Here is a 26,146-nt window from a genome sequence, read left to right as displayed (position 1 = left end):
GCCCGTGGGCGGCCCGGGACGGGCCCGACCCAGCTTGTTGACAATGTGAATATTCACATTGACATATTAACATTCACATTGATAAGAGTGTAGAATTGACTCGCGTCCCATGGGCGGCCCGGGGCGAGCCCGGTCTGGCCCGTTGACAATGTGAATATTCACATTGACATATTAACATTCACATTGATAGGAGTGTAAAATTGGCCCGTGGCCCGTGGGCGGCCCGAAGCCCGCCGGCTGCCCAGGGCGGGCCCAGCTCGGCTCGTTGACAATGTGAATATTCACATTGACATATTAACATTAACATTGATAAGAGTGTAAAATTAGCCTGTGACCCGTGGGCAGCCCGAAGCCCGGCCTCGGGCCGACGCGAGCCCGGCCCGTTGACAACGTGAATATTCACATTGACATGTTAACATTCACATTGATAAGAGTGTAACATTAGCCCGTGTCCCGTGGCTGTTCGAAACACGCCCACGGCCCGTGGCCGGCCCGAGGCGGGCCCGGCCCGGCCTGTTGACAATGTGAATATTCACATTGACATATTAACATTCACATTGATAAGAGTGTAAAATTGACTCGCGTCCCATAGGCGGCCCGAAGCCTGTGGGCGGCCCGGGCCGGCCCGGGTTTGGGTCCAAGCCTACCCCGGGCCGCGAACGAGTTTCGGGCAGCGGACAAGTTTTACACTCCTATCAATGTTAATGTTAACATCTCAATGTGAATATTCACATTGTCACGGGTAGGGCCAAGCCCGTCTTGGGCTGCGATCGGGCTTCGGGCCGCCCACGAGCTGCGGGCCAATTTTACACTCCTATCAATGTGAATGTTAACATGTCAATGTGAATATTCACATTGCCAACGGGCCGGGCCCGCCCTGGCCCGAGGTCGGGCTTTGGGCTGCCCACGGGTCACGGGCCAATTGTACACTCTTATCAATGTGAATGTTAACATGTCAATGTGAATATTCACATTGTCAACAGGCCGGACCGGACCCGCCACGGGCCGCCCACGGGCCGTGGACGGGATTCGGGCAGCCACGGGACGCGGGGTAATTTTACACTCCTATCAATGTGCATGTTAACATGTCAATGTGAATATTCACATTGTCACGGGTCGGGCCAAGCCCGCCTCTGGCTGCGGTCGGGCTTCGGGCTGCCCACGGGCTGCGGGCCAATTTTACACTATTATCAATGTGAATGTTAACATGTCAATGTGAATATTCACATTGTCAACGAGTCGAGCCGGGCCCGCCCCGGGCCGCGGGCGGGCTTTTGGCCGTCCATGGGCTGCGGGCCAATTTTATACTCTTATTAATGTGAATGTTAACATGTCAATGTGAATATTCACATTGTCAACGGGCCGGACCAGGCCCGCCCCGGGCAGCCCATGGGCCGCGGGCGGGTTTCGCGCGGCCACGGGACGGGGGCCAATTTTACACTCCTATTAATGTGAATGTTAACATGTTAATGTGAATATTCACATTGTCAACGGGCCGGGCCGAGTCGGGTCCCCCCTGGGCTGCTATCTAGTTTTATACTCTTATCAATGTGAATGTTAACATGTCAATGTGAACATTCACATTGTCAACAGGCCGGGTCGGGCCCGCCCACCAGCCGTGGGCGGGTTTCGGGCAGCTACGAGGCGCGGGCTAATTTTACACTCCTATCAATGTGAATGTTAATATGTCAATGTGAATATTCACATTGTCAACGGGCTGGGCCGGGCCCGCCTTGGGCTGCGGGCGGGCTTTTGGCTGCCCATGGGCCGCGACTCAATTTTATACTTTTATCAATGTGAATGTTAACATGTCAATGTGAATATTCACATTGTCAACGGGCCGGACCGGGCCCGCCCCGGGCCGCCCATGGGCCGCGGGCTGGTTTCGCGCCATCACGGGACGGTGGCCAATTTTACACTCCTATTAATATGAATTTTAACATGTCAATGTGAATATTCACTTTGTCAATGGGCCGGGCCCGCCCTGGCTCGCGGGAGGGTTTCGGGCCGCCCACGGGCCAATTTACATTCCTACAAATGTGAATTTTAAAATATGAATGTTCACATCATTAAATTGCTAATCGTTGAAAAAATATTTATAAGGATATCAAAATTAAATATAAGGGCATAAGTGTCCAAGAAAATAGTGTAAAATCAAGAAAATGGACTTTATGGAATAAAACTATACATATATGGAACTAAATGGCTTAAAAAATTTCTTCATGAACTTCTTGAATTAAAACACTTCTAAATTGGACTTATTAATAAAAATCCCTTAAAAAAGATGAAAAAATATAATGAAGGACAATTAATGGAAAAATATGAACATGTGCATTTCCGATAATTTTCCCGAGGGATCACGTGCCTTTTTGGGGTTACGGAACAAACAGACAAAGACCCTCTCTTCGTCATCTGTCTGTTTGTAATGTAATCTCTGTCACCTTGCCCACGTGTACATACACCAGGACATTCATCCAACCCACCACCAAGTTACAGACACAAACAGAAACAGAGAGAAAAAGAGAGAGAGAGAGGGAGAGGCCTTGTGGGGAGAAAAGCCGTCGAAGCGAAGGGAAAGGAAAGGAGGGTCTCAGTGAATTCTTCTTCACCTTTTCAGTCCCCTCTTTGCTCTCTCTCTCTCTCTCTCTCTCTCTCTCTCCATGTGATTGCTTTTGATTTGCTAAAAAACAATGGAATGAAATCATTCATTCATTCATTCATTTCACACCCTTTTTCTCCAAAAACCCTCATCATCAACCCTCATCACTCTCACTCTTCCTTCCTCTCTACTCCTTCTCTCTCTAGAATTCCAATCCACCTCTTGCGATTCAATTTCTATTCCCAATTCTGAATTTGGTCGATTCTTATTGCTCTCTGTTTCTCAATTTCGTTGATCAATTGGTTTCTGCGATTGAATTTGGTTCGTTTGATCTGCATGGAGGCTTATCGTTGAATCAAACATCGTTTTGGATCCAATCGGAGGAGCAACAGCGCCATTAGATAATGGCGCTGTTCAGAAGGTTCTTCTATCGGAAGCCGCCTGATCGTCTTCTCGAGATTTCCGAACGCGTCTACGGTTCGTTCTTCCTTGCTCATTCAGCTCATACTTCAAATTAGGGTTTTCTTTCCTCTTTTATTTTTATTTTTATTTTTTTCTTGGTGGGGTTTCAAGTCGTTTAATTTCTGAATTATGTTATTTTTTTAATGTATTTGTTTGTTTAATGTTCTTAATTACATTGGGTATTTTGTAAATTGGGAAATTAGTACGTTAATCTCTAATTTGAAGTTTCATTATTTTGTATCTAGTACACTAGAATTCTCACAAATTGATATAGTATTTCACAATTTTCAATGTCATGTCTATAAAGTAAGTTTGAATTGAGGATTAACCCAACAACATGTTTATGTCACAAAGTTACTAATTTGCTATACTTTTGTCCAAATATTGAAATTTCGTAGGTAGAAGAACAGGGAGAGTTTTCTAGGATATATTACTTTATTAATGTACTCGGTACAGTAACTGGCGTAGTAAAACTCTTAGGCAGCATTTGGTTCATGGATTTGAGGAGAGATTTGGAAAGGGAACGGAAAAAGGTGTGTAAAACTATGTGAAATATAGGTATATTTTATTCACATTTCACCTACTTTTTCGCTTTCCCTTTCCTAATTCCTTCCCAAATAACCAAACATAGCCTTAGGTAGCATTTGGTTCACTAGAATGAAGCGGAATGGAATGATCATTCCATTAAAATGTTCATTCCCATGTTTGGTTGGACTAAAAAAGTGATAGACAAATGCATTACAAATGAAATAATCTTTCACCATTTTAAAGGAATGGTCATTCCATAGGAAAACCTAAAGAATCACAATTCCATTCCATTCCTTGTCATTCCAATGAACCAAATAGAGCATTATTGCTAAGCTGGATTTCTCGACAATTCCTTCAGGAATTGTTGTGTATGATTCTTGTGATGATTTTTGATTTTGGATGTTGGTTATATGATTCTTTATTTTTTTTTCCTCCCTCCATTCGCAGTGTTCGATTGTTGCTTCTCCACTGACGTATTGGAAGAAGATGAATTCAAAATTTACATGGGTGGCATTGTAGCTCAGCTACAGGACCACTATCCGGATGCTTCTTTCATGGTTTTTAACTTTAGAGAAAAGGAAAGGAGGAGCCAAATTTCGGATTTATTGTCTCAGTATGACATGACAGTGATGGATTATCCTAGGCATTATGAAGGGTGTCCACTGTTACCATTAGAGATGATTTACCACTTCCTTCGGTCCAGTGAGAGCTGGTTATCATTGGAGGGTCAACAAAATGTACTGTTGATGCACTGCGAAAGGGGAGGATGGCCTGTGCTTGCATTTATTCTTGCTGGTCTTCTGTTGTACCGAAAACAGTATAGTGGTGAGCAGAAGACTCTTGAAATGGTATACAAGCAAGCTCCTAGGCAACTTCTTCATCTTTTGTCTCCTTTAAATCCACAACCTTCTCAGCTGAGATATCTTCAGTACATTTCCAGACGGGATTTGGGTTCAGATTGGCCACCATCAGATACTCCCTTAGATTTGGATTGTATTATTCTTGGAGTTATTCCCTTGTTTGACGGAGGAAGGGGTTGCCGACCGGTTGTTCACATTTATGGTCAGGACTCTTCTTCTACCACAGCCACTAAAAGTTCAAAGCTTCTGTTTTCGACTTCCAAGACAAAGAAACGTGCTCGCCATTACCAACAGGTAATGCCAAATTCACACATTTCAAAGCTAAAGGATTATGCGACAAGGATTTGTAGTGTACTTATGACTTCTACCTGCAGGAAGAGTGTGAACTAGTGAAAATAGATATTCATTGTCGTGTTCAAGGGGATGTTGTTCTTGAGTGCATCCACTTGGACAATGACCTAGTAAGGGAGGAAATGATGTTCAGAGTTATGTTCCACACTGCATTTGTCCGTTCAAATGTTTTGATGTTGAATCGTGATGAAGTTGATGTTTTGTGGGGTGCAAAGGACCAGTTTCCAAAGGAGTTCAAAGCAGAGGTATGATCTTGTTTTACTTAGGTGGCATATCCTTTATCTGAAGCTGTATGGGTTGAATGCATACTCATATTTGTATCAGGTTATCTTTTCGGATGCTGATGCAGTTCTACCTATCATCACCACAGAAAGTGAAGATGAGGATGAAGAAGAAAGTGCTTCCCCTGAAGAATTTTTTGAGGTCGAGGAGATCTTCAGTAATGTAGTAGATGGGCAGGACAGAAAGGGGAACTTGGATACTCATATAGTTCTTGAGGAGAATAATAAAGTAGTTCTTGAGGAGAATAATAAAGTAGTTTGGACTGAGGCTTTGGAGCCTCATGCATTTGAAGACTGTGCATCGGATGATGGAAATCACAAACAGGATGGGGGTTTTTATTCTAAATCTATTTCAGCTGAAGTCATTGCATTTGATGATAGGGATCTGTCAGGTTCCATAATCATGATTGCTGATGTGCCCAGCAGTTTAGAGAGCAAGGTAGTAACTGCAGATATGAATGGCAAGTTAGAAGAGATGGAGAATAGACAAGAAAGAGAAGACTCTGCTATGCAGAAGAACTTAGAAAGGCAGGATTCACAGCAGAAGTTGAGTGCTCATATTAGTAGACAAAAATCTGATGAGTCACTTCCACCCACACCAGAGGTAGTAACTGCATATATGAGTGGCAGGCTAGAAGAGATGGAGAATGGACAAGAAACAGAAGAATCTGGCATGCAGAAGAACTTAGAAAGGCAGGATTCACAGCAGAAGTTGAGTGCTCATATTAGTGGACAAAAATCTGATGAGTCACTTCCGTCCATACCAAAGGTAGTAACTGCAGATATGAGTGGCAAGCTAGAAGAGATGGAGAATAGACAAGAAACAGAAGAATCTGCTATGCAGAAGAACTTAGAAAGGCAGGATTCAGAGCAGAAGCTGAGCGCTCGTATTAGTATACAAAAATCTGATCAGTTACTTCCACCCACACCAAAGGTAGAAGCTGCAGATATGAGTGGCAAGCTGGAAGAGATGGGGAATAGACAAGAAACGGAAGACTCTGCTATGCAGAAGAACTTAGAAAGGCAGGATTCACCGCAGAAGTTGAGTGATCATATTAGCAGACAAAAATCTGATGAGTCACTTCCAGCCATGCCAAAGGTAGTAACTGCAGATATGAGTGGCAAACTTGAAGAGATGGAGAATAGACAAGAAACAGAAGACTCTGCTATGCAGAAGAACTTAGAAAGGCAGGATTCACAGCAGAAGTTGAGTGTTCATATTAGCAGACAAAAATCTGATGAGTCACTTCCAGCCACGCCAAAGGTAGTAACTACAGATATGAGTGGCAAGCTAGAAGAGATGGAGAATAGACAAGAAACAGAAGACTCTGCTATGCAGAAGAACTTAGGAAGGCAGGATTCACAGCAAAAGTTGAGTGCTCATACCAGCAGACAAAAATCTGATGTGTCACTTCCAGCCACTCCAAAGGTAGTAACTGCAGAAATGAGTGGCAAGCTAGATGAGACAGAGAATAGACAAGAAACAGAAGACTCTGCTATGCAGAAGAACTTAGAAAGGCAGGATTCACAGCACAAGTTGAGTGCTCATATTAGTAGACAAAAATCTGATGAGTCACTTCCACCCACACCAAAGGTAGTAACTGCATATATGAGTGGCAAGCTAGAAGAGATGGAGAATGGACAAGAAACAGAAGAATCTGGTATGCAGAAGAACTTAGAAAGGCAGGATTCACAGCAGAAGTTGAGTGCTCATATTAGTGGACAAAAATCTGATGAGTCACTTCCGCCCTCACCAAAGATAGTAACTGCAGATATGAGTGGCAAGCTAGAAGAGATGGAGAATAAACAAGAAGCAGAAGACTCTGCTGTGCGGAAGAACTTAGAAAGGCTGGATTCACAGAAGAAGTTGAGTGCTCATATTAGTAGACAAAAATCTGATAAATCACTTCCACCCACACCAAAGAAACAACAACCTTCAAATGGAAAAACAGCTGCAGATTTATCTCCTACAAAACAAAAAATTAAACAGCCAGAACATCAGGGCAGTATTGCAAGGCAGGCAAAGCCAAATACGGTGTCTCGGTGGATTCTTCCTGACAAATCTTACACTAATTCAATGTATGTACCTTATCCACCATCAAGATATAACAGCGCACCTCCTGCACTGGCCCTTGAGAAGGATTCTCACGCAGATGGAAAATCGAAGGCTTCTGCTGCTAATGATTCCTTTGGAGCTGTGGTTGCAACTGATGATACTCCTGAATCTGGAAGTCATATGGTGGTTTATTGGAGAAATGCAGACAGTGAACCAGTGAAACCCATTTCCTATCTACCGTCTTTGCATATGCCACCACTTCAAGTTGCTTCTTCTCCCTCTTCAACTTCAACACTTAAAGTTGTTCCCCCTCCCCCTCCATCCTTCAATAACTCTTCAAATGTCCTTTTCCCACAGGATCCTGCAATACTTCCACAAGCAGTAGCAAGGCAAGCCTCTCCACCTTCTCCAGCTTCCCCTCCACCCCCCTTTTCTAGCTTTTCATTGCATACTTCTTCGTCTAAATTTTCTTTGCCACCTGCTTCCACTATGCAAGTGAAAGCAAAGAGTATTCCCCCACCTCCTCCACCACCCCCACCACCACCACGAAATTCTGTTTTTATGACTTCTCCACCTCCGCCACAACCTCCGCCACCCCCACCCCTGCCATCTATGAGCTTAAGGGCAACTCCTCATGGAACCCCTCCCCCTCCCCCTCCGCCTCCATCAAGCATGCAGAATGTCAGTAAGGTTTTGCCTCCTCCCCCTCCTCCACCACCTTGGGACATTGGGGCTTTTGCAACTGCTACAGTGACATCATCAAGTTTTCCACCGTCACTACAACCCCCTCCCATTCTAAATGCATTTTATACTTCAAAACTTGCTGGAGTTGCTCCGCCTCCCCCGCCACCTCAGCCTCCACCTCGTGGCACTCCCCTTCCACCTCCACCTCCACCTCCACCTTCTCCTATGTATGGAGTTCCATCTCCTCCTCCTCCAACGCCACCCCTACTCTCTCATCATGCGATGACTCCACCACCGCCTCCTCCTCCTCCTCCACCACCTCCACCTTCTTTACGTGGTGCTCCACCTCCACCACCTCCACCTTCTTTACATGGAGCACCACCTCCACCAACCCCACCTCCTTTACGTGGAGCACCACCTCCACCACCCCCACCTCCTTTACGTGGTGCTCCACCTCCGCCACCCCCACCTCCTTTACATGGGGCTCCACCTCCACCTCCGCCATCCCCACCTCCTTTACATGGGGCTCCACCTCCACCTCCGCCTCCGCCTCCGCCTCCGCCTCCTTTACGTGGAGCACCGCCTTCTCCAATGCATGGAGCCTCACTTCCACGACCTCCTTCACCAATAAATGGAGCACCGCCTCCACCACCACCTCCTCCAAGTCGTGGAGCCCCACCTCCTCCTCCACCTCCAAGCCGTGGAGCCCCACCTCCTCCACCACCTCCAGCATTGCATGGAGCACCACCTCCACCTCCTCCTCCTGGAGGTCGTGCACCTGGTCCTCCCCCACCACCTGGACTGCCTAGGCCTCCAGGTGGTGCACCTCCCCCACCTCCACCCTTTGGTTCCAAAGGACCAGCAGCAGGGGGTGCTCCTCCTCCACCTCCTGGAAGAGGGCGTGGGCTTTCATGTTCTGCAGCACCTGCTCCAGCCCCTCGAAGATCTAATTTAAAGCCTCTACATTGGAGCAAGGTAACCAGGGTTTTGCAAGGAAGCTTATGGGAGGAATTGCAAAGACATGGAGAGCCTCAAATGTATAACAACTTCTCTCATGAATCCAGTTTACTAGTTTACCATGATATTAGTGGTTGGCCACAATTACAGTTTCTCTAATTCCTTATAGTTATTGAGTTGTGGTTCAGTATTGTGGTCAAGGTCATTTACCGTTGTTTGGTTCTGTAATGTGCATCTGTTTTTTCCCATTTGCTGAGACATAGACTGGATAGTGGAAGCCAATACATATAGTTCTAAGTCATGGCGTTTGAAATGTGATTGTACCTCTTACTTTTGTTATTTGTTATTAGCCCCCTTGTAACTCACTGATGTTGTACCCTCTATCCTAGTGCGCCAGAATTTGATGTGTCAGAACTTGAGACTCTTTTCTCTGCCACAGTCCCAAAGTCTAATGCCGGAGGTAAATCAGGAGACCGGCTGAAGCCCGCTGGGTCTAAAACTGACAAAGTCCACCTGGTAATGCAAAGTTACTTCAATACTAAATATATATATTTGGTGTAGAAAATTTCCATCTTGGAAGATTTTTATTCTTTGAATGATGATTACTTAAATTTTTTTTGGAGAAAGTTGTAGCAATAACATGATATGGTTCTCATAGTCTGTCCTGTTGCAGTTTTGTTGTTTGTTGCCTTATTAGTGACTCGTTTAACTTATTCTTGTGATTTGAGTCCAAATATCATGCTTTGTGAACTAGATTTTATAAATAATTATATTTGTCTGTCAGTTACACCCACATTCGCATACACATCTAATGTTATAAAATGAGAACAATTGATTTATGCAAAGAATAGTTGCTGTATAACAACCTAGTCAACCAATCTATTAGTTGGTGAATTTGAAAATATTGATTAATTGATATGGCTAAATAAGGTTCTGACAGAGACATGCGATGAGGCTTGGACTAAGATGAATTGATGTAATACTGGTAAACTGATGCTCCCATCCCCTGCCCATGCCATATCACTTTTAAATCTTCTTGATAGAAATACCTTTCTCCTTATCTTTCCCTTTTAATGTGAGAAATGAGTTTTTTGGTTAATCCAATGAAATTTATACTGCATGATGTCCATCCCAGTGCTTTGATGTGTGTGTAAATCTTGCATATTTTTTTCTGGTAGACTTTTTGATCTGTCATCTTGTAAACACTTCTAATGCCTACACATTTTGTTCCTTCCTTGTTTGATCTGCAGTGCTTAGGGGATTTGTTGGCGGCAAAAGTGATTTTTTGTTATTAGTTGCATGCATGCCCATATTGAGGAATTGTATTTGCAGAGTTGATATGTTTTGTTACTTTGGTTGCTGTTTTTTCCATACAGGATCATCATGATATTGTTTTTGCCCTAAAATAGGGGAATCTGCTGATACTTGATACAATGCTAACATATGAGAGAAGCAATATATATGACCCTAGAAGATTTTCATTTTTCATGTTATTCGCTGATGATAGTGCAGCTAACTATTCATCTTTCAGAAAATTGATCCTCATAGCAGTATCATGTTAGCAAGATTATTTTTTTAATATATGTATTTTTTTGAAGTTCTATAGAACAGGTATTAGACCAGCGATTTTGTATGGGATGGAGTGTTGGACAACCAAGAAACAACACGTAGATAAGATGAGTGTGGTTGAGATGACGATGCTAAGGTGGATGTGTGGCAAGACTAGACAAGACAGAATTAGGAATGAGTGTATTCGGGAATGGGTAGGAGTAGCACCGATAGAAGATAAGTTGAGAGAGAATCGATTGAGATGGCTTGGTCATATTCAACGGAGACCAATAGAGGCAGCAGTGAAGAGATGCGATTCAGTGACGGTAGATGGAAGTGTTAGGGGATCAGGTAGGCCTAGATTAACGTTGGCTAGCGTTGTAAATAGAGATATGAATATACTTAATTTGACTAACGAAATGGCCTTTGATAGAAACGCGTGGAGAAGAAGGATTCATGTGGCCGTCCCCATTTGATGGGACTTAAGGCTTGGCTTGGCTTGGCTTGGTTTGGTTTGGTTTGGTTTGGTTTATATTGTCTTTGCTAGTGCATTATATCGTTCTTTCTTTTCTTTGTTGATTAATGACCTTTTTCTTTTTCTTTTTTGTATAAATATAATCTATATTAAGATAGCATTAAGGGGATCCAACTCATGTACCGAGAACGGAAAAAAAAAAAAAAAAAAAAAAAGAGCTCACAAAAACAAAAGGCTAAGAGCTATACACTCCTTAGTCCTCACGCCTCCTGACTTTCATGGTTTCTAAAGAGTCAGAAAAAGACCTAGGTTGGGATTAACCCATCCTGAAAGCCAATTATATAAAATAGCCAACAAGTTGCACTTTAATCTGTACAGTGCCTGCACTATACCTGGAAAGTTCTACTATTCTGTTCTCCTGAAATGATCCACATTAAGCAAAAGAGTGTCCCCTGCTCTACCTTCCACTAACTATGCAGCAACTCTAAAACACTCCAAGGGAAAACCAAAGGCATCCCAAAAATGGTTGGCATCAATGCCCAAAACTCCCTAGCAGCAACACAATGAAGGAGAAAATTAAGGCATAGCTTCCCTGTCTTGCTTGTATAAACAACACCAATTAAATAAAACTCGAAGTCTTTAATTAGATAATCAATAGTAAGGATCTTCTTGTGTGCCAATGTACACAAAAAACACTACCTTAGTAGGTGCTCCACAATACCACTATCCTATTCAAAGGGAGATATATCCCTCTATCCCCATAAGTGCCTCATAGATAGACTTCATCCCAAATTTAACTTTGTGAATACTGTATGTGATCCTGCTTCTCCCCTACTCCTCTCACTAAATGAGTCAAATGGAGAATCTCCACAAACTCATCAATCTCCCAATCCTGTAAGTTCCTCCTAGGAGTAATCTCCCAAGACACTTGATTATCCACCTTTTTGAACATAAAGTACAATTGAATCATCCTAATCTATGGCAAATTTAAAATAGTAGAAAAAGCTTCTCTTAACCTAGCCGAAGATCCTGTGGCACCAAACTTTCACCATTTCTCCTTCCCAGATACTAAACTAATATGACCCGTAAAGTCACCTGAAACAATCTAGATCCCTTTCCAAAGATCTCTACCATGTGACAAGGAGACATCTGGAGTAGCCAATCACGCCATGGGGAACGATACTTAGGAGCTACCACCCTTCTCCAATACCTATCCTACTTGCAAGCAAATCTCTTAAACCATTTGCCTAAGAACCTTACTGACTTAATCTTTTAATCCCCAATCCGTCTTCATTAATGTGACCAAACACTCTATTTCAATCCACCAAATGTGTTTAAACTCCTCACCTAACCTTTCCCAAAGGAAATCATTATACAATTTTCTAGGCCTATTACCAAACCAAACTAAGCTTCGTCTCTTAATCAAGTTTGGTTGGGTACATCAATCTTGTTTCGCCAGTTTGCTCTGTCAAAGACTATATGCTCAATTAAATGAAATAAATTCACATCATTTTTTGCTGCCACATCTTATGTTAGTTTAGGTCTTTCCCTCCTAACATTTCCATTTATGGTGATCATATCACTCTTCTTTATCGTTGTATCTATAGGTTGTCGTTGTACATGACCAAACTATCATAGCTTGTTCTTTCTCAATTTATCTTTGATTGGTGCTACGCTAACCATTTTGTGAATATATTTATTTCCAATTTTATTTTTCCTAATCTTACTACACATCCATCTAATTCAATAACTTGGAAGGCTTTGCAACTTGCTCTTGATTAAAGTAGACCTCGCCTCTTTAGATAAATGTTATCTCTTCCACCCAGCTAGTCTTTTCTGAAACCAACTGTACCACCCCATGCCAAACTTTTTCTCTTTAAAAAAAGACCACAATGGTAAGCAAAGATAAGCAGTGAGAAGTGATCCCACTTTGTATCCAAAACTTATTTGGTTAAAAGGACAGCCAAGTGCATGAGGCTCCCGCTAAAGCGGGCTTGGGAAAGACAAGATGTACTCAACTTTATCCTCATTTTTGGGCCAACAATGTTGGGGACACTGACACTCTTGCTAACATACTCACAAGCCTTGGTAGGGCCCAAAATTTACTTGGTATGAGACCCACACAAAGCTTGTGAGTGTGCTAGTCTCTCTAACTTTTCTCTTTCTAGAGAGATTTGTTTTTGTGACTGAAACCTGTATTATCAGGGACGCTAATTGCAAGCCTTATCATTAAGCCAAAATGCCCTTTCAGTATCGTGATGCTTACTACATAAAAGTTTGATTAGTTGTAGTGCTCCTTATATGTGTTCTCTCTGAAAATAAATCTCTACACAATTAAATTATTTTATTTTATTGATTTTTTTTTGAACGATGACTTTAAAGTAATGGATGGTTTCAAAACAATTTGTCACAATTTATCCCTCAAATATTGTTAGTAGTTTTGCAATTTGATGCTTATTTCTTCTTCTCTTTAGTATGTTATTGACGAATGTTCTTCTTTGCACATTGTAGGTTGATTTAAGGAGGGCCAATAACACTGAAATTATGCTCACAAAAGTAAAGATGCCGCTTTCTGACATGATGGTAAGGTTAACATAATCAAACTTAATAATTTGTGTACATGGAACCTTATTTCTCTCTTCATCACAAATAAGGTGCTTGGCATGGCATTTTCTTGGAAACTTACGTACTGGATTTTTGAGGAAATCTATACAGATGGTTTCTATTAATGAGGTAAAGATTTTTTTTGCATAAAACAAACACAATGATACTTACACGCATACATTACAGATAACATATCAAATTTTGGAAGTAAATCCATTTGCATTTCATGTTTTGGAAATGTAAAATAGAAACTTGCATGCACCCATGAATGCAAAATTGGGTTGACATGATAATTAGCCAGACTATCATTGATTGATAATAGGCATCTTGTTACATTATTTAACAAACTAGCCTCTTTTGTGGATAACTTTATGCATATTACTGGAGATTAAATAGTTATAGGCAGTATCTAAAGAAAGTACTGCAATCATGGTAAATGTGTTACATTGCCATGTTCCACAATGATAAATAGGGCAGGATCTTATGTGGTTTTGTTCGAGCTAGAAGCCTAGTCAAGTGCAACCTGTAGTGCTATCATTTACCCAGGCTTGAACTTATGCTTATGGTTCCTAGTGCCACTTAATTAATTTTTGTTTGGCTCAAGTTGCCCAAAAATAATTCGGGCTTAGTTGGGTTTGGTCATGACCACTTAATTGCTTGCAATCTTACATGGTTACACCCTAACCTCACACGGTTCCCAGTGCCACTTAATTAATTTGGGTTTGGCTCAAGTTGCCCAAAAATAATTCGGGCTTAGTTGGGTTTGGTCATGACCACTTAATTGCTTGTAATCTTACATGGTTACACCCTATATTTCTGTTGTTTAAATGACAATTTAGTCCCATGTATAAGATCCAATGGCCGTAGGAGAAAAAAAAAAAATTGATTGATTTAAATACTAAGTTACACACAAATGTTATGTGGGTACACATATGTTGTATGTGTATAGGAAGTTGGGACAGGGTTGCTTGATGCCTATGTCTAACCTTGACTTGAAACTTAATTCAGACTGAAGAATTTCATCACCGTTGCAGCTTGACAACAAAAAAATCTTTCAGTCCAAAAAAAAAAGAAAAGGTTTCTGGTTGCTTTGGTTCATATTGCGTGAGATGCAGCTCTGTGATTAGAGCACCTATAAGTTTAGGTTGAGTTGAAGTCTGTGATTGGAGCCTTGGAAACTGGTGTTTAAGAGAATAGAGGAAGAAGGAATAGATGAAATGTGACAGAGGAGAAGAAAATATTTGGGAGTACAGGGCGGGGGATGGTTATTACATTTTGCCTGTTTGGGCTTTCATGACTAGTATCAAAATTTTGTAGTATCTATTTGAATTCTCATACAATATTATTCAAGTCATGTGGATCATTTATGTGATTCAAGTTATATACATTACACAATTGTATGCATTCTAAATAGGTCAATCAATTTAGCTGTTTAGTTCAAAACAATTATTTTGAAAACATCTTAATGGTGAAGAGAAAGAGTTAGAGATTGCTTTTGCTTCCTCAACCAGAAAGTCTTTTAAGAATGCTTAGATTTTCTGGAGTTATAATTTTTGTATTCTTGATTTTGCATTTGAAGGCAAGCTAGGAATTCAAATGAGAAGGACACATGATATGAACTTGAAATCTGTGAATTGGAACTTAGAGCCTGAAATATGCACTGTGCACAGGGAAAACATATGTAAAATAATCTTCATTAAACTAAAGAACGGAAGTGCATGTCGATATGTGCAACTACATGTTTTTCATGCTACATGGATCGGGTATGTGTGTTGGTGCAGCTATATCTCAAAGCAAAGATTTAAATTCTTTTTTCCAAGGATTTCATCTCATTTCCAAGAGGTATAATGTTTTTTTTTTTTTTTTTTTGATAACTCTGGGTGTCCGGGCCAAGAGGTATAATGTTTTGCCAAACATAGAGCATTAAATATGGTTGCTTCTCTCATTTTGTAGCAACCATATCCCAAAAGTACATGTTAATGAAGTTTTACGTGCAATTATTTAGTAAACTTCGATCCCATGAGCATGTTTGCTTGATGCATATCCAACGATACATGTTGGACACATACCTCTTATCCTTATCCTTATCCAAGGGTCTCATGTTTGACACGGGTACTTAATGCATTTAGAAGAGCCTATGTAAGTGTGACATAGATTGTTGTACACTCATATGATTTGGCATCCTCTAGCATCTTAACACATTATTAACACATGCAATGCAATGCCATTTCATAATCTGAAAGATATCTCATTTAAGTTATGGTTCTAGATATCACCAACACGTTAACAAATACTCCCTCTGTCCCATTTTATTGGTCCACTTTTCCATTTTAGTTTGTCCCTAAATGTTTGTCCACTTGCTATTTTGGGATACTAAATTTTGTTAGATTTCCGAAATTGCCCCCTATAAATCATTATAAACACATTTTAAAATTTAAATAAAAGGGCAATGGTGGGAAAAATATTTCAAAATTTGAATTAAAATGTAATGATTACACATCTCCTTAATAAGTTGGATTTTCTATAATGGACAAATAAATTGAGACAGGGAGTAAATTATAAATAACATTTCGAATCAAGATTAAATGAGAAACAAATTTGGTTTTTAATGTGGAGGAAAATGGAAATTACTTGTTACTATTTACTTTGTTGATATTCAATATTTTTTGTAAACTTGGTTTTTATTCCGACAAGTTCAATGTGTAGTATGAAAATGTATTTCTTAATACTCTCTAGGATACTTTATTTGTCATTGATGTTGGTTGGTGTTTTTCTTCAAATATTAAGGCTTTTCCCTTTCAATAAGAGGACTAACTACATTTATGCTTGACTTCCGCAGGCTGCAGCACTAGCAATGGATGAGTCAATTTTAGATGCTGATCAGGTGGAAAATCTTATAAAATTCTGCCCTACTAAAGAAGAAATGGACCTTCTTAAGGTGATGCTATATCATAAAGCATCATGCGCTTCATATTTTGTTATCTGTATTGTCATTCCTATGACATGATATGGATTTCTGCTGTGTAGAAGTGGTTTGAATATTTTAATTTGGTCATTGTTTTTTTCCCCCTTTGCTTTTGTATTGATTTTCATATTTTATGACTGTTTAGGGCTACACTGGTGACAAGGAGATCCTGGGGAAATGTGAACAGGTCTGTAAACCAGATCAGATACTCTGCTATTTGTTGATTATGGTAGTGTTCAGAAGATTTGTGGACTATATAGATCTGAATGTTTAGACAAGGAAAAAGTGTTCTCTGTGGTGCATCAATGAATAATTTTTCCTTGACTAAATTGTGTGGACACTATGAAATTTGATTTGGTCTTGCGTAGCTGTATATGATGTGTATTTATCTGTTTACTCGACAACTTTAAAAGTCTTAAATGTTGTCTTCTTCTTTTTTTTTTTTTTCCTTTTTATGATTTTGCTAATTTTAAGTTCAGAAGTAAAGTTTATATGTTGATCTCTCTCGTTCTCACCCACTCTCACATTATACGTACATATATCTGTCCCATCCTGTGTATTTAATGTATCGCTTCTTTTTTACGTTCTTTAAGGTTATAAGAGTGAATCCTTTGTTTGTATTGTGACTCATGAAATCTCATTTTAGATGTTTTGTCTGTGTTCCTATTATTGTTTTTATTTATATTATTTTCGGCAAGCATCTGTTTGTTATCTTTCCCTCAAGGTTCTTGGATATGATTTTATTATTATTATTTTAAAATTTCTAGTTGTCATGGACTCTTTAGGTCTAGGGTAACTGTTGGTGAATTCCAGTGTGCACACTGCCTTCTTGCATGTTTGCTGTGATACTTGAATTGTTTTTTGGGAAGAAAGAGTGCATCCCCTTTACTATTTTATAAGGGAAAAGCCTTTTAATGGTGTACCTGTTGATGTGCCCTCATATATTAAAGTTAAAAAGTACTTAGAAAAAAAAAAAAGTAAAGCAAAATAATGGGTAACTAATGTTTTAAGGCAAATAGTGCAAGGAATTATTACATAAGAACCTGCTTTCTTTGATAGTGTTAGAGAATCCCCGTCTTTAGTACCTAACAACTAAGTAACATTATTGTTGAGTTTAAAAAAGAAGAAGAAGAAAAAAAAAAGGAAACAAAGACAAAAAACAATGCAATTATGGTGCTCCCTATTTGGTGTTTTGACAATGCATGCGACCCATTTATTGTAAGGAGCTTGAGGTATCTATGGTGAAAATTTTGTAGTGTTATTGATGTTTTGAGAACTGGAAGAGATGAGCCTGAAAGGCGACAGGTTCTTGCCTTACAACGGAAATAAAGGGTGGAACATGGGATTTAGCTGCCAAAAAGATATTATGCATGGTCATCTTTGTTGGAGGAGTGGGATTCAATATTATGGAAATTAGTAAAATATAGGAATTTGGTATGTAGTATTAAGGTTGGAATGATCACGGAGAACATTTTTGTTATTTTTGGTTGTAATTGGAATTTGGAAAATGTGGAAAATTACAAACCATTAGAATTGGAAGATTTCAAAAAACTCAGGCCATATGGGGGAGCTGTGTAATAGGTTGGCAATGTAGAATGTAATTGTTTACAAGATTTTTTCTTTGGATCCAATTTGAGTACTGTTTATTGTTTATGGGAAATCTATTTTTTATCCATTTGTAGCTTACAAGAGATTACTTTTGGTTCTAATTTGAGCAAACCCTAGTTCTTTATTTTCATTAATAATATTCATTTTGGCCCTTACGGCTTCACCATCTTGAGATGTTTAAATTATAGGTGGTGGGAAGGTTGGCTTTCTCTGGGCTCAAAATTTAGGCTTGGTTTGGCATAACCTAAAAAAGCCAAAAAGTCAAAAAGTCACTATCCTATTTAAATCACTTCATCTTATTTAAGTCACGTCACCTCTCTACCACATCACTTCAAACGCAACCCATATTTCATAAAAAATCAAAAAGTGCACTTATTTAGTTTATCCCAAACAACCCCTTAATCTACTCTTGTTTTGGTGGGTAGCTTCATGGTTGTCAAATCAAGAAGCATATCTTGAATCGAAATCTTAATTTTTTGAATTGAATTGAGAATTGTTAGATTTGGTACAAATTTTTTTTAAAAAATAATGATATTAAACAGTCGTCTTCATGTAAAAAATAAAATAAGTTGATTTTGACACATGTTATGCAATAGTTCTTATATTAGAACATGATTACACTATCTAATTTGCAAGCATTACCTTCATAGAAAGTGGTATGGGTCCATATCCCACCAACCATAATTTATGTAAAAGCTATAAGATATTCTCTTGATACTAAAAAAAGATGGACCTAGAAACCATAAAGAGAGTGGAATAAGAAGAATGAATAAGTGAAAATCCTTTATTTCAAAGAGTGCTACTATTTACACCTACTTTATTTCTTTGGACCCCCCATGCTTTCTTTTGCTTTTCTTTTTTTTTTTTTTTTTTTTTTTAATTTCAAATTTGCCCAAATATAAAATTTAATTTCTACCCTTATCCCTAACCTTCAACCCTAATGTCCCAAACCCTAACCCTAATTCCACCGGCCATCCCTATCACATCCGGCAGTCGCCGCTCACCCTCCCGTCGTCTCCAACATAGGCTGTCCACCTTCCCGTCACCTCCATCGTTGGCCGTTCATCTTCTTCAATTGTGAACCCTAGCCGCTGCCACTACAATAGTGATCTCCATCCCCGACGTTGCGATTGTGATCGCAGGCCGCCACTCCGTTGCCTTACCACCATTGTAGCCCCTACCATGCAGCCCCCTACCCATCGCGACCCTGCCGCTCCCTCCAAACACCACCTCCATCCCCTTTTTTAAACACAGATCTCTCTTTCTCTCTCTCTGTGTGCATGGTGGGTCACTAGGGTTTGGGGGCGCAATGGTGGTGCTCACGGAGTGGTGGGTCATTAGGAATGGTTGCTGAAGTGATGGAGTTGGGAAGGCAACAACGGAGTAACGGGCTGGAAAAACAATGACGATGGCAGCAGAGTGACGGGGTTGGGAAGGCGACAACGGTGGAGTGATGAGTTGGGAAGGCGGCGGTGGGGCGGTGGAGCAACGACGGTGGCTGGCGGTGAGAAAAGGTTATCAAAAGATGAGTTGGGGGTTCAAAGAAGAGGGGTATAGTTGGGATTAAAGTGGGGGTTCAAAGAGAAAATGGGAGGGACTCAATTAAGTGGGCAGGGGTTCAAAGAAGTGGGGGTTCCAAAGAAATAGGGTAGAGGTAAATAGCAGCACTCTATTTCAAAACCTAAAATGCTTTAACAAGTGTGTGTTCTTATTTTTTAACCAAAAAAAAAAAAAAACTTATAAAAAAACTATGGAATATTTAACTTCACTTTACCCTATGTGGTTTAGGCCATGTGCGGTTTACCCCTAACGTTTGGAAATGATTACGTAACTCCCATGTAGTTTGTGGACTGAAGTGTACCTTTAAATATTTTGTCCAATTTAACTACAAGTGTGAAACACGTGACAGACATAAGGGGGTAAATTGCACATGGAATAAAGCACAAGGGGGCAAAGTGCACTTTGCCTTCCAAACAAGTGATGAAAATATTCATAATTCACACGCTTAAGTTACTTATATACAAGGATATTTGAGTATTTTTTTTATTAAATCATTAACGGGCTTAACGGTGCATTTCAGTCCACGAGCCACGTGGGGGTTATGTGGTCATTTCCAAACGTTAAGAGGTAAACCACATATGGCCCAAAAGTGAAGTTTGCCCTAGTTAGTAACTGACCTGTCCCATTTCGTATTGAACCATGTTTGTTTCACCAAAATATCAATAGATTATTCATAGGTGCAAGTTACTTTAACCTTAAACATCCTTAGAAAATGTATTTAACATTTTTTTGATGAAGAAAAAATGAGAAAATAAGTTAAGAACCTATATTGGGTATGACTGGATGTGATTGGGTCCTATTAAACCCCATGATGACCAATTCATAGGTCTTGATTATTTTCATACTAAACAATCTTGTAAATTGTATTATGACATTTTCACCAAACAAATGAGGCAAAAAGATGTCAGAATTTGTGTGACCCAATAGTTTCATGTATCACATGAATTGTAAAACGTGAATCGAATTGTGAATTATGTGTTTCACCATCAATTTCATTTCAAAATAAATTCGGCCATAGATTCACATCGATCTATGCATGAATATTCTGAATTGTATCATGAATAATAAGATTTTACTAACAGAGGATAGCTTATAAACAAAAATCTTGTTTTGGTGGATGAGGCTACAATGGCATATTATGTGATGTTATATCTGTTTTTATGATTTGAGTTGCTCGAAAAGATGTTTAGGTTATGTTTTTGTGAATTATAACTTTGAAAGAGCTATTACATATATATATATATATTGGGTCAGCATAAGAACATCAGGAATACATCTTTATAGGGGACTGGGTTAGGGCCAGGGACTGGAACACTGCTGGTGAACATGGCACGTGAAGTCTCTAAGCAACTGGAGCAGTTGGCCGCTCTCTAGGTGTATTCTTTGAACATGAATTCTAAAATAGAATTCTTGGGAGTTAAAATTGAAGTCCATGGCCCATACTGCGAAGGACCTGTTTGCTTCTTGGAGTTGGGATTGTCCAAGAGGAAGATGTAAGAAGGCTTGGGAGACTGCCCCTTTGTGTGTTTTCTAGTGTTTATAGAGGGAGAGAAATAGGAGATCTTTTGAGAATGTGAACTTGATGCAGTGCTTGAAGGGCAGGTTCCTCATCTCCCTTTACTTTTGGCAGAGAGATTTTTTCCCTTTTGCTTTAGTTTCCTTTTGAGCTTCTGGGAAACTGTATATTACTGTAGAGATATAGTGGCTTAGCTTGTTGAGGTATACTTCATATGTAAAGGGCTGGCACCCCTGTTTTTGGCGCCGCCTCTAATAGATTTTACTTATAAATAAAACCATCTAATATTGTTGTTACCTAATCTTATTCTTGCACTTTGTCCCATTCAGTTCTTTTTGGTGCTGATGAAGGTGCCACGTGTGGAGTCTAAACTAAGAGTGTTTCTTTTCAAGATACAGTTCAATTCTCAGGTCTGGTTCTAACGATTTTGTTGGTTCTTCTTGGAGTATTTCTTAAATTAGCATTTGTCTCAGTTGTCAAATTCTTGACATCTGTTGCAGATATCAGATTTTAAGAAGAGTTTAAACACTGTGAATTCTGCATGTGAAGAGGTATTCCACCGGTAACAAAGCTTTTCATGCAGTAGCGTCATTTTGTTTTGATCTAATATGGTTTTCACTGATTTGTTAGGTTCGTAATTCCCTCGAATTGAAGGAAATCATGAAGAAAATCTTATTTCTGGGGAACACATTAAATCAAGGAACTGCGAGAGGTAATGACCTTTATATTGATTCAGAACTAAGTAGTATGGACACGGGCACGATATGGACACAATGACACGGCAGTTTTCAAAACTGCAAGACAGGATATGCCCACGCATTAAAAATTTATATTTTTATAAATTTACTATACATCAAATATATGAATAGTTTATTCAAAGGTAATGAAAATTGAAGTACCATAACAATAATGTTAAAACCTATCACCTACTTCACCCACTTAAACCTACTCCACTAAACCTAACCCACTACACCACTACCACCTCACCTACTCCAGTAAACCTAACCCACTACACCACTACCACCTCCACTTCACCTACTCCTTACCTACTACACACTCACCCTCTTCTATATATAGGAATCATGAATCATTGTAATATATATAACATTAGATCAATCAATAAATAATACATACAATTTATTCTCTCTCTATCAATTTATTTTTTACATGGTATATGGAGATGGTGATGAAATGATAAGCATGGTGATGATGAATATATAAGAATGAATAAAAATAATAAAGGATGGAGTGGGGAACAAGACGAATAGTTTTATAATAAAAAATAAAATTCATCATTCCACAAACTTGTTGTTTCTTCATGCCGGGGATCAACCCCGATCAGAATTTTACAGCGAAAAAAAAAAAAAAAAAAAAACCCGCAAATCCAACACCCACAACAACAACGGCTTTGTTTTTCTTTTCTGCAGACGGCCACACACCGACATCCCTTCTCTACTCTGCCGCTGATCTCTTCTTCTTGCCTCCGTCCTGGGTGGCCCTTGCCGGTGCTGCCTCCGTGTTTCCTACGCCGCCGAGCACGTTTACTCCCCCATACTCCTCCACTGCAGCATATGGCGGACCTCCAAATCGGAACATAACGGTGGCCTTCCGCTTCAGCTCCTTATTTTCCGCCTTTAGCACACTTATCTCTGCTCGCGCATCCTTATACATGCGCTGGAGCAGAGCCAGTTGGGCGTTTAACTGCTGCACCTCATTTGTCCTACTCTGCAGCCGGTGCGACAGGTTTGTGACCGCCGTCATGGTCTCCACACATGACTTCAAAGTATACTGATTGGCCTCAATATCAGTTTGCACCGCCATTTTTTGCTCCACCGACCGCATCGGAAAGTTCAACGGAGCAAAACCAGAGGCGCTTGGTTGAGGTTCACTGGCCACCGCACCAGTTATCTCTCTTGTTGACTCGTTGAGGTCGGGAAAAAGAGTGAGCAGACCACGGGACGAAGAGGCCATATTCTGGGTAGCTGAACGGGAAGACGAGGCCATGTTATGGGTTGCTGAGTGTTTCAGAGAAAGGTTGGTTACAGAATGGCAACAGAGTGTTCCAGAATCTCTTTCTCAGAAACGGAAGAGTTTTTTCAAAGGATTTTCGGCGGTTTCAGACTGGTTTGCACAGCCTCCGCCTCAACCTTGGTTAAATAGCCGAGGCCGACACGCCACTCTGTCGCTCACGTGCCTCGCCGCGTCTCCGGCTCACCTTTTGATGGCTCGACGCTTTCTGTCAGACACGCCTTTTGATGAAGTGGGCGCGCCTTTTGAGGGCGCGACTTTTGAGGGCTCACTATATATATCCATATATATATATATATTTGGGCAGCCTATATACACCATCATACAATGTATTTTTTAAGGGTCCGACAAGACTCTGTAAACTGTCCCGACATTAATTCCGGTTAGCTCCTTCAAGGGTCCGACAAGACTCTGTAAACTGTCCTGACATTGATTCCGGTTAGCTCCTTCATGGGTCCGACAAGACTCTGTAAACTGTCCCGACATTGATTTCGGTTAGTTTCTACAAGGGTCCAGCAAGACTCCGTAAACTGTCACAACAACTATCACAACATTGTCTGCTACAACGGTCCGACATGACCCCATAAACTGTCTTCTACATCGGTCTGACACAACCATCCAGTGTCCTCTACAACGTTATGACACCACCATACAGTGTCTTCACCATCGGTCTGACACGACCATACAGTGTCTCCTATCCTCTTTTCTTTATGTATTCGTCTATTTTCTTGTTTTGTTACTCTCTCCAAACTCAAGTTGGCTAGTTCCTATCCCCCTTGAGTTTGCGGGGGGCTGTTAAAACCTATCACCTACTTCACCCACTTAAACCTACTCCGCTAAACCTAACCCACTACACCACTACCACCTCACCTACTCCACTAAACCTAACCCACTACACCACTACCACCTCCACTTCACCTACTCCTTACCTACTAAACACTCACCCTCTTCTATATATAGGAATCATGAATCATTGTAATATATATAACATTAGATCAATCAATAAATAATACATACAATTTATTCTCTCTCTATCAATTTATTTTTTACAATTATTAACCATATATTCTATTACTTAAACATCAAGATATCATTCGTGTAACAATTTCATTCTAAATAATGCAAAACAATTGTAGAATATTGAAATACACATGATGTATTCATCTTACAACTATTTCAAAACATATTTAAAATGCGCAAATTGCATTTCAAAGAATGCAAAAACATTGTTATTATGATGAGATTAATCACATCACATAGGTTGTGTTCGGAAGGTTCAGGAAATATTGCTGAATGGTCTGCAAAATGTCCGATATTGTGAATTTAAAATTTTAATTAAGACACATTGAAGAAGTGTTGGACTCGCTTTTAGGAGTGTCCACAGAGTGTCTATGTTCGACACGTCATGCCTCCTCGATAGAACTGTTTGTGCTTCTTAGATTCAGAGCTCTCATGAAATTTCATTTTGTAGCTTCTCTGCAAATTGAAGGGGTTTCTTCCGTCTTGCTCTGATTAGGGCTTGTATAACCCCTTAGTTTATGTGTATCCTAGTATTTGAAAAAAAGAAAAAAGTGCATCCTAATTTATTTGCTTATGAAAAATAAATAGGAAAGAAACTTGAGTTTTTCACCAATGATCAAGAAGAAGAGCAGAACAACAACAAAAGAGCATTACTAATTTTCAAGTGCGTTCTTACTTATGATGCTAGAATAACATTCTGCAGTGCAGAACCTGAGGCTCTTTAAGTATCTGTATTCCAGTTAGAGGATGTGACTTGAAATTTATGTTGATTTAATTGTTTCTTGTGTTGAATTGCTGAGGTTAATATACACCTGTACAAGCTGCATACATCATATTGTATTTTGATAATCCTTATCAATCATGGCGAGGACCATATGGCCGGTCACTTAATTGGGTCCTATGTGAGGGTCTATTTAGTGACCTATATATATGTAGAGACTTGAGCAATCTGTGCCTCTGAATTCTGACCTCAATACTTTGATCGTTATATGCAAACATTGGAGACTTCTTGCAAACAAATGTGACATATGTATTTAGTGAATTGACTTTGTGTCCTTGTTCATTACTAGCTTGTAAGTTACGCTCAATTTGATAGTGCAAATTTGGTAGTTTCTATAGCTTTGTCAATTCCAGTAGAGGTTTATTAGATGCTTAAAAGGAATTATTTAGATTTGTTAATTAACATTGCAAAGGAGAAATGGAAAAAATTCTCATAGCTGCTCTAATGTTGCAGTAAAGAATACATAATACAATGGTCAAAATGAACAACGATATAAGCCCTAACAAAAAAGAGAAGCAAAAGACTAAACTACCCAAAACTCTAATATGATACAAGAATATATATCTTAACATCCCCCTCAAACTCGAGAGGTGACGGTACAAATCAGTGAGAGTTTGCAAGAAGGAAGCAGAAGCGCAGAACAGCATGGGATTTAGTGAAAAAGTTAGCTAACTACGTAGTGGAGGAGACAAAAAGGTAAGGATATAGGCTATGGCACACAAAATGATAATCAATCTCAATATGTTTAGTGACAGTGTTGACTAACAGAGATCAAATTCAATGATAATTAGAGGGATACACATGAGAAAGAGATAGTTAAGCAGTTATAATGGAACCAATACTTGCCATGGGCATGTGAGTGCCATTGGCAACCATAACAATAGAAGAGAAAAGAGGAGAGAAAGTAGAGAGGAACAAAGAAGGATTGTCAGTCTTGGTGTGTAGAACCAGAAGAAAATACATAAGTGCAGTGAGATATACCTTGAGGAGTTAATGAAGACAAACCTATAGGTGAAGAATTAGGTAAGCTAAGGAATTTGTAGAAAGAAGTTTATGTATTGGATTCAACTGTTTAGCAATAAGAGTCAATGAGGGGACTAATTGGGACAGACCCTCTACAGATGGTGTCTTCTTCAAAGTCTGCTGTTTTCCACATTTCTGACTACCCAAAAGTTTAGGGCACTGGGCCTTTTGTTGATTTTTGTGATGAAAAGAATTGCACTCATCAAGAGCTATGAAAGTGTTCTTTGTGTACTTGTCTGA

The 26,146-nt window shown here is 39.9% G+C and overlaps 1 protein-coding gene across 1 annotated transcript in view; it reads left to right on the top strand.

Annotated features, from left to right (window-relative positions):
• Positions 1 to 2,456: 2,456 nt before the first annotated feature.
• Positions 2,457 to 26,146, top strand: part of LOC114269965 (formin-like protein 20) — a 43,146-nt gene continuing 19,456 nt past the window's right edge. Inside the window, exons 1-11 of the mRNA XM_082908141.1 lie at positions 2,457 to 3,076; positions 4,037 to 4,743; positions 4,824 to 5,045; positions 5,125 to 8,858; positions 9,168 to 9,294; positions 13,313 to 13,384; positions 16,245 to 16,343; positions 16,516 to 16,557; positions 21,384 to 21,464; positions 21,555 to 21,605; positions 21,685 to 21,766. Coding sequence (XP_082764267.1) covers positions 3,004 to 3,076; positions 4,037 to 4,743; positions 4,824 to 5,045; positions 5,125 to 8,858; positions 9,168 to 9,294; positions 13,313 to 13,384; positions 16,245 to 16,343; positions 16,516 to 16,557; positions 21,384 to 21,464; positions 21,555 to 21,605; positions 21,685 to 21,766 — 5,290 coding nt within the window. The 5' untranslated portion in view covers positions 2,457 to 3,003. The remainder of the gene's footprint in view (positions 3,077 to 4,036; positions 4,744 to 4,823; positions 5,046 to 5,124; positions 8,859 to 9,167; positions 9,295 to 13,312; positions 13,385 to 16,244; positions 16,344 to 16,515; positions 16,558 to 21,383; positions 21,465 to 21,554; positions 21,606 to 21,684; positions 21,767 to 26,146) is intronic.

Source organism: Camellia sinensis, chromosome 15 (genome assembly GCF_055761805.1).
Source record: "Camellia sinensis isolate YWXY chromosome 15, ASM5576180v1, whole genome shotgun sequence".
Taxonomy (NCBI): Eukaryota; Viridiplantae; Streptophyta; class Magnoliopsida; order Ericales; family Theaceae; genus Camellia; species Camellia sinensis.
This window is presented reverse-complemented; position numbering and strand designations above follow the sequence as displayed.